The 9,663-nt window shown below is 46.2% G+C and overlaps 1 protein-coding gene across 1 annotated transcript in view; it reads right to left on the bottom strand.

Moving 5' to 3' along the window:
* Positions 1-6,326: 6,326 nt before the first annotated feature.
* Positions 6,327-9,663, bottom strand: part of odad2 (outer dynein arm docking complex subunit 2) — a 50,158-nt gene continuing 46,821 nt past the window's right edge. The window contains exon 20 of the mRNA XM_028969292.1: positions 6,327-6,558. Coding sequence (XP_028825125.1) covers positions 6,445-6,558 — 114 coding nt within the window. The 3' untranslated portion in view covers positions 6,327-6,444. The remainder of the gene's footprint in view (positions 6,559-9,663) is intronic.

Raw genomic sequence — 9,663 nt, 5'->3', positions numbered from 1 at the left:
CATGTTCTGTCTGCGTGGGAGTGGTTTTCAAGTAAGAATTTCATTGTGCTCTGTATGCTGTACTTTGAACATATGACAATAAACTTCAACTTCATTAAATTGTCAGAAGGTCCCCCTGACAGACCCTCAGCACGTCTGCAGTCTTGATGTGCGAGTCAGAGTACTTGTGATTGATGTCTGTTGTGACCCTGCGTCTGCAGGGTGTCCCGCTTCCCGTCCACTGCGAATGGGGTGATGATAGTTGCGGGTGCATTGTTCAGTGTTGCTCATGCTGCTTCGGCAGCCAATCAAATCCATCACTGTATCTGTATCCTTTTATTTTTCGCATCTCCAGCCTGTCATTTAGTCTCAGTCATTCTTTAACAACAATCAATGTTTTACTAAACTAAAGCCACCAAATGTTTGAACTAGACGCTGAGCAATCAGCCTCTGGATAGTTTCTACAGGGAACGGTGAGCGGGAGTCGCGCCACACCAGCAGACACATGAAAAAGGGAAAAAGACATCCTGCAGAGATAATGACGTGCCCAGTCTAGTAGTATTACACCATAACACACACCATGAGCCTTTTATGTGTTATGATATGCGACTTTATTGGTGTCTGTCATGGGCATTTTTTGCACCCCGAGGACATTCCATTCACATTCCTTCTGTGTTCGTCCAACAGCAGTCCTCCCAGTAGGTGTCGTTGGCTAATAAAATCCTTCTTAAAGCACAAAAATTAAAAGAACAGCCGGGCTTCATGACATAACTGACCAGCATTTAAATAAACTCTAAATAGAACCCACCAACTATAAGCGCCACTGACAGAAATATAACATGCCCACTGTTCCATATTGCAGAGTGTAGATAAAAAAATGCACCAAGATATTAAAATTTTTTGGAACTTTTCTTTCCTTTCAGTGGCCAACGTATATCGTCTGGGTGCGAATTACCCCAAATTTACGTTGCACCACAACGACTTCCGAAGTTGCATGCGTGGGCATACGTAATAAGTGTAATAATAAGGTTACTGTGAAGAACCTTGTATTATTATTACTGCAGACTGCAGTAACAATTTATAAAGCACAATAACAACAACTTCAAGAGTCATGTATGGAAAATGGAATGTAATGAGCAAATAAACACACAACAGTGACATTTATGCCTTTTTTTCCAGGAACATTAATGTACAGAAAATTATATATAACCTGTAACTCGAAAAGTGGACCGTTTTTTAAAGCTCCCACTAAATATCCCTGGGGAAGCTTTCAAAGGAGCTTGTGTTGTTACCTCTCCTGTAATGCGAGACATGTATATCAGTATAATGCATATTCTGTTTAATGCATGGTGTCGTTCACACACACACACACACACACACACACACACACAGAGTGTAGGTCAGAAGCTGGAATGACTGTTATGTCTCCACCTCCGCTCATTAAACCCTCAGCTCCACTTAAACAGCCGTTTCCACGGCCCTAATCTGTCTCTCATTTACGGAGACATTTTCACACCAGTCGGGGCCCTCGCTCGGGTCCGAGTCAGCTGACTCCAGGTCGCACAGCGAGGCGGCCGCGGTACAAAGCCGCAGGCTGATTTGTTTAAACCACTGGCCTTTCGGTGGAAAATATGAACCGCTCCAAATGGCAGACAAACAATTACACCTCTTACAGATCGCTCTGTGATTAAATAACGGTTCTGAGAACATTTTAAACATGTGGGACGTTAATCAGACAGAGCGGGGGGAAAAAAAAGATCCATGCACAGTCATTACGATGCACGCTGAACGCCGGGCCGGTGTCATTAGTGGCCTCGGGTTCTGGCAGGGAGGCCGGATCAGCAAATAATTGCGTGTTTCTGGCAGATTTTTTTTTTCTTTTCGGCAGCTTCCTAAAAATACCCCTGTGCCGAGCATCGCGGAGCCCGACCTGCGCTGAGCAATCGGCCCCGAGGCCCCGGGCCCCGTGTTCTCGTCGCCTTTTATCCTCTATCTCACAGAGGTGCTGAGTGTCAGACAGTTAAAGCGGCGGTTACAGCACGCTGCACTCGGAGCTGGCGAGAAGTGTCAACGGGAGGCGAATTTATGGACGTCTTTTATTATTTTGCAACATGAAAGGCCTTGAGTGAGTGTGTGTGTTTGTGTGTGTGTGTGTGTGTGTGTCCTCGGTTTACTGTTCTTCTTGCGGAATGATTGTGAAAACTATTACAGCCTGTGAGGACAAAGCGAAGCCACTTCTGATGTTTGGACGCCGCTTTTACTGTTCATTAGCTGCTGTGTATGGAGAGTGTCCAGCAGACATTGTGTGTGTGTGTGTGTGTGTGAACACAGCAGAGGTTTTGAAAGGGTATTAACAGCTTAAAGGGTAAATACAGTGAAGTATAAACATGCATTGTGATGAAAATGGACTGGCTGTTCAGGACATGTGTGTGTTTGTGTGTGTGTGTGTGTCTTACATCTTATAATGATCTAATTGCTTTGTAATGTTTCAATACAGTATTATATGTTTGCGTCATACATGATCACATTAGCGTATTCTTTTCAAATGAATTGAAGCTCTGGTAAGAAGATGACAGATGGTTCTGAATGATGGATTATAGAACTAGGTGGTCATGGAAGGTGAGCGAGTGAGATTGACTAAATTGTGAGCAATGAAGCACATGATTGACAAAATGTGCTCCCACTGTGCTGATCTGCTGATCAGCACCATAGACAGTTCCTCTAAATTACTCCATAAATTCATTTTATTAATCTTCTGGTCACATCAGATGAGCACTGGGACATTTACATTTACAGCATTTATCAGACGCCCTTATCCAGAGCGACTTACAATCAGTAGTTACAGGGTGTCTTGCTCAGGGACACAATGGTAGTAAGTAGGATTCGAACCCGGGTCTTCTGGTTCATAGGCGAGTGCGTTAACCACTAGGCTACTACCACCCCACTGACAGGTCCTGGGATTGTTAAAGGGTGGACGCTGGAAGAAACACTGAGATTCAACGTCTAGAAAGCGGAGCTGTGGAACGTTTAAGAGCTGAGATAAAACACCAAAAATATTTTGTTGGAAAGGAGCACCTTCATTTTAGTCTATATCGCTCCTTAACTCCATCTGTATCGAGTCCTTGCGTTTCTCTACCTTTTTTTCCCAGCGTTGCTTCGGAGTCTCTCTTGTTTTTGTGGTGAGGCGCGTGTTGAAAACTCCACCGGGAATTCTTGGGTGGATGCCTCGCTGCTCTTGAAGGCCGGTTTCACTGGCTCACAGGTCAGATCTTAGAATGCTTCATGCTGTGCGCTATCTACTGTATACCCAATGCATTATATATCTATTAAATGTTACAATCCTTTTTCCTCATCTGTAATGTTGTACACGTACTTACTGACGACCTGTTGCCGTGTGCAGAAGACAGTCGGAGACCCACCAACACGTCCAGCGGAGAAAAAGCGCATAATGCTTCAGCTAGCACAGAAGCCAATTAGAAGACAAGGGCTTCGGTGTAGCATCCGTAAAAAAAATATTTCATGTGTGATACCGAGTGGGCAGGGGAATGTCAGCACTGGCATTTTTATTGGAAAGACCTACAGGTGTTCGTTCGAAAATATTGACCAATATTTGCCTCTTTGTTCAGGAGAAAGAAAGAAAGAAAGAAAGAACGCAGATTGCGAAGTTCCGTCGCAGGTGATTGTCCCCAGAGCTCCCGAACTCCACCCTCAAGGCCGCGGCCACTACAGCCGGCACAGCTGCCAGCCGCCCAGACGCTGCGGTATTCAACCAACTCATTCTGCTGTTTATTTATTGCCAGGGCAGCTAGTTATTTACACTTTATGGCTGGGAATGTCAGGATTCATTAGAGGCTATGAAACTGATTTGAAAAAAGGGTGAGTAAGAGCGGGAGAGAGGGATGGAGGTAGAGGGGAAAAACGGGGAGAGAGTAAAGACATTACAAGATGTATTAGACTTTTTAAATATGTGACCTTTGAATGAATATTACATTTGGTGGTCTGGTCGTCTGACACAGAGAAGAAAGAAAGCAAAGTGAATGGTGAGTGTGAAACAAAGTAAAGAAGAAAGAAAGACGTGTGCGACATTAAACAGCCTCTGCGAGTCCAACAAAGCACTAAAAGACATGAGAACATTCTGACATTAAACACAATTAAAAATGAATATTCCATGAAGAGCCATACACTACAGGTCGCTAGTGTTGACACTCATTTTGAAGTGGCGCTCTGAACGTGGGGCTTGTTTGCTGGTTTTCTCGGTCGGATTTACATAAATGGACAGATGAAAAAGGAACAAACCACTTGGCAGGTATCTCCTTCTGGAAGAAGTGAAACTAGAAGTGTGTAATGGGAGCAGCTCATTCTGGGCGAATGAAACCGGCACCACACGCACAAACGGCATTAAAGATCATGGTTTTTAATTGTTTTATACATATTTTTATATAAATCCTAAGGATTTAGACCTCGCACATACAAACAAGCCCCACGTTCACATTCTTGGTGGCCAGACCAAATATTCACAAAGACACATTTTGGCCCCCTAGTTATAATAAATCTATCACAGAGTTAATATCAATATGACCCCTCGCTGGTGCTCCGCCTACCTGACAGCTGTGTGCTCTCAGTGCCCCGCCCACCCTACCGCCAATTACACTGATCCAGCGAAGCTATAATCATTCGGTAATGCTATAAGTAGCGCACTTCACGGCAAACAGCATCCTGTCGGCCGGCGCGTGGGCTTTTAGTGCTTTAGGGATGAAAACAAATGTGGCATTTGCATGTGTGTGCCATGGTATGTGTGCGTTGAACGTAATGGCTACCCCAGCTGAGACGCAGCAGCGGAGCCTGTAATTTTCGCTGGATACGGCTGCATCGCCGTAGCGTAGCCTGCAGGAAAAGCGTGTGATTAATGTAACATAAGCTGACGGCCCGAGGCATTAAAATATATTCCTTCATACATTTTTTTTCTTCCCCTCCCTTTCCTCTCATTTTCTGGTTTGGAGTAGCCAGAGTTGCTGCCTGCTACTGCTTATTTGTGCTTGTCGCAGTAAAGTCATCGTGAGAAGACTTTAGCTGTGATCCATCTGCGATCCAGCTGCTCCTAAGCAATGTTATACAAGCAGCCGCTGGTCATGTGACATTGTGACAGCTGAGAAGAGGAGCTTGTTCATTTTTTTTTTTTTGCACATTTACTGTAACTAAAGAAATCTGTCCAGTGTGTTTTGTTAAGTTCTTAAGCGCACAAAGGAATGTCCTCCTCCTGATGTAAGATTTAGGCTTGAACGGGGACAATAGTCTGGATGAGCCATCAGCAGGACCCCCTCTGTCCCCCCGTCACTGCTCAGCTGCTACTGGTTAAAGGTTTTAATCACCACGATCTGCTTTTTTTCTATTATAAAATAAAAGCCCGTACGCTCTCGGTAAAAACGACCTGTTGCTATCTTCTCCCTCACTTGATTGGTTCTTCTCCGGTCACCTTAATGATTGTGTCACCAGCAGTGATAGTGATCAGCACAGACTGCCCCAATGCAGTTCGACCCCAGCGCGGGGTTCAAAGGTCACGTCCGTTGGACTTTTCTTTTGCGTAAATTGTCCAGGTCCAGTCACACACGGAGTTATTTGTTTGCGCAGCGCGGCGTAATGAGCCTGGCGCAGAGCGAGGTTTGGACGCGGCAGCCGCCGCTCTACCTGTGTTAAACGAGATGTTGTGTTTTATTGCTGGGGGGGGTGATGGCCTGTGGTCTCCCGATCCTCACGTGCTCGTTTCTGCGCCTTTAACGAGCGATATTAATGAGGAGCCTCCAAATAAATATTGTTCATTTTCAGCAGTTATGCACAACAACGGCTCATATTTTGGACGGCTCGGGAAACGTTTGTCTACTTTATATCGGTGAGTTTGTTTGCCCTGTTTGCCTGTCGTGAATTCTTGCCCATTTACGTCACCGCAGAGCGAATTTCTGAATTCATTTCATATTTAAGAGAATGTGGACCTAATGCACAACAGGAAAAACACAGACGGTTGTGTGTGTGTGATGTGTGTGTGTGTGTGTGTGCGCGCGTGTTTTCTTTGTGAAAAAAATAATTGTACCCTTACTCCTGGACTGTGTTGTGTACAGAAGATGTGTGTCGGTTTTGTGTCTGATGTTGAGCCACACAGCCAGATGTGCTCAGTTCCCCAACACACACACACACACAAACACACAAAGTGAAAAGAACAGTCATTGGCAACAACACCATCATAAGAAGAAAGCTTTTATTGTTGATATTAAAAAGCAAATCACTGGAGGTCCTGAGCGGAGATGAGCATTGCTGCTGCTGCTGCTGCTGCTGCTGTGTGTGTGTCTGTGTGAATGAACGCATATGTATAGAGCCTAAATAACACGAGAAACATGAGAATACGTGTGCAGCTGCGTATGGAGCATGCAGAACATGCCGAAAGTCGCATGTAGCGGCCGCTGTCAGGTGCATTCACCCGTATCGGGCTTTCTCATTGGCCAGTGCAAGAAGGCGGATGTTGCGCACACAGCGGGCCGCTGCTTCCTGCAGGACTTCGTCCGTGGAGCCCATCATGTCAACCAGTGGCTGTGGCACAGAGACACATTAACATTACAACGCTGACCAACCAGTGTATTTGTGTGTATGTTTCAGTATGAGTAAAAGAGGGTGTGTGACCCTCACACACACACACACACACACACACACACACACACAGAAACCTTTCTACTTGTGCCATGTATGCATCCGCCCTGTATGATCTTCAACAAACTGCCGCCTCCTTCGCTCGCCCTCCCAAAAAGCCACTTTCCAGAGATTTCTGGCATTAAAAGTCCCTTTTTTATGCCATGTTTTATAGAGTTGCTTATTATGCTGTCACTGAGGCCGAATGTAAAGCCAGGCGCTGCCAAACACACCGTCATGATGTCTCGCTCTCGCTGTCCTACATCGGTCCTCCATCAAAGCGGGGGAACAACCGCGCTCTGCGTACAGGACACAGCGGTGATCTGCGCTCCTGAATTTAAATAAACACGCTGGAGAGCGGCGCTCGCGCACAAATGCATTCAATATGGCTTTGCTCATCGGCCACTTTCTCCCTCACACACACACACACACACACACACAGTCTGACTCAGTAACACGCTGGCCTGTATTGCCCCTGACTGCCGAGCCGGTTCGGGTTTAAACTGCACGCTGCCGTGTCCCTGCATGGCACCGAGGGCAGTCGGTGGTCATACAGTCATACAGATGGGTGGGGTTCCTTCAAACTGGGTCAGACAAGGCAACATCTGCTGCGCACACTGTACGCCACACACTGTCCCTGCGTCTTTTAACGTGCCGCCTGGAACTAGGTGCATCTTGCAGTGTCCCTCCCGCGTTGCTGTGCGTGCGTTCGGTTTTTAGAATCTGTTCGATGTGAGTGAGATCATGGTGGGGCAGGTGAGGACGTGTCACGGCAGCGTGGTGGACAGACACATTCGCACGGCTTGTCACAAACAGGGGTTTCAATACATGGAACTTGACACACACCAACGTAGGACCTGGTACAAAAAGCAAACATTTATACATTTCAAACAGCTGCACACAAACAGGATAGATGGGAACACAGACGATATAAAAATGCACTGCGGTGCCCCCTCTGGAGTCAGTTACTGACAGGACGCTTTGAGGGCTTCATTGGTTATGTGGTTGTGGTAGAGCAGCCACGGCGATGATAAAGAAGCTATGGTTGTGTTTCATTGTACGATAGCAGTGTGGTTGAAGGAGAAAATGTGGGCTTTTTGGTCATGTTGTTCTTGCATGGGAATTATTGCTGAAATAAAACACTGGTAGCGATAGAACAGGACTGGTTCTACATAGTGACTTCCTCTACAAGGACAGTCCATCTGGAGATGGTTAAGTGTCTTGCTCAGGGACACAATAGGCCCTTGTTTCACAGTTCATCTAACCATTGGTGGGTGTGTCCCCCGTGTAACCACAGTCATCCTTAGAGTAAGTACCACGGAAGGAACAACCAATTATATAAGTGCATGGTGATTAGCATTAGAACATCATTTGAAATCAGCGCGAAAAGACAGTTGTGTACTTAAGAGAAGTGAAAGTAAAGTGATTGCCATTGTGAAACACTGCAGCACAGCACATGGTGGCACGGTGAAATGTGTCCTCTGCTTTTAACCATCACCCTTGGTGAGCAGTGGGCAGCCATGACAGGTGCCCAGGGAGCAGAGTGTGGGGACGGTGCTTTGCTCAGTGGCACCTTGGCAGATCGGGATTCGAACCAGCAACCTTCTGATTACGGGGCCGCTTCCTTAACTGCTAGGCCACCACTGCCCCAAACTACTACTTACAGACATACTTGTGTATATGTTGGAGATCATTGTTAAATGCCACATACGTTCCTTGAAGAACTCCTCGTGTGATTCTCAGTTCTTAGAAACCCCTATTGGTGGGAGTTCAACCTGAGAGATTTTATTGATATACAAGTTACCCAGTAGTCACTGAGCACCCTCAACAATGCTGGTGGTGGTGGAACAGTAGGTATGGATCAGAGTTGCTGTCTCTGGCTGTAATGCAGATGTATTGTTCATGTAGTTGCATAGTTTATAAAAAAGTTGTTGCCGTTCTGTGTTTGTAATGAAGGAAGTTCTGTTTTCATTGATTGGACAGTTGTGGTGTTCTTGGTTGTCTGCTAATATAGCTGTAATTGTTGTGCAGTTGTGATGGAGCACTCTGGTGTTGTGTTGTGTGGACTGCAGTCATGCTGGATGACTCTGCTGCGTGACTGGACTCCTCAGGAAGCTCCCGTCTAACACCAGATGTCCAGCCTGCCAGGATGTCATGATCTCGTCTCCTATTTCTTTCTCAAACATACAATTCTTACCAGCATGCGTGCACTTCTAACCTAAACTCAACATAGAGCACAACACGAAGACACAGGAAAACCAACAGATTCTGGAAACAGCACAGATATGTACACACTCATGTACATTTGAGAGGCTACGTGTGTCTGTGTGAGTTCAGTGTGCGCCAAGGCTCAAAACAGACACATTTCCTGGATTTCTGCTCTAAGATAAACAGTTGGGAAACCTGACAAAGAATTGTCCATGTCTGTGCGAGGAGGACAGGTTTCTTGATTGAAGATAATAATGCTGCATTTTGTATGGGTTGGATGGCTCTGGGGTCTTTATACTCTCCCCCATCCCATTCCCGCCTCTCACCCTCTCTCATTTGGCATGCGGAATAACGGAATGTTTCCCTCCTCTTCCGGAATGTCTGGTGCGTCTCGCGTTGTGGTGTTCAGGTACGCGAAGGACCTGAGTCCCCACCCCCTGGAAAACACAGCTTCGCACATGCCAGCAGTGGACAAGTTGCTTTTGTGAGCGTGTGGGGACGGCCGAGAGAGGTGCCAGGGGAGGGTGCTGCTGCCAGGGTCTTTTATTCACACCGCGCCAACTAAGGCCCACGAGGCTCCGACTTCAGATAAACCCGCCTCTCTTCTACTCACAGGCACACAAACAAACGTGTGTACACACGAAGACACTTTCAGCCGTCCATACATGTGCGTCCCAAGCGGGTGTCCAAAAGCATATGTAGATATTTACTCGGTAAAACATGTGTACCCACATTGTGGCATGTATGCAAAGACAAAACACAGATCTAAAAATTTTACATGTTTCACATAAAAACACACAC

This window comes from Denticeps clupeoides, chromosome 2 (genome assembly GCF_900700375.1).
Source record: "Denticeps clupeoides chromosome 2, fDenClu1.1, whole genome shotgun sequence".
In the NCBI taxonomy this organism is placed as follows: Eukaryota; Metazoa; Chordata; class Actinopteri; order Clupeiformes; family Denticipitidae; genus Denticeps; species Denticeps clupeoides.
Note: the sequence above shows the minus strand (reverse complement) of the source record. Positions and strands in the feature narration are given on the sequence as shown.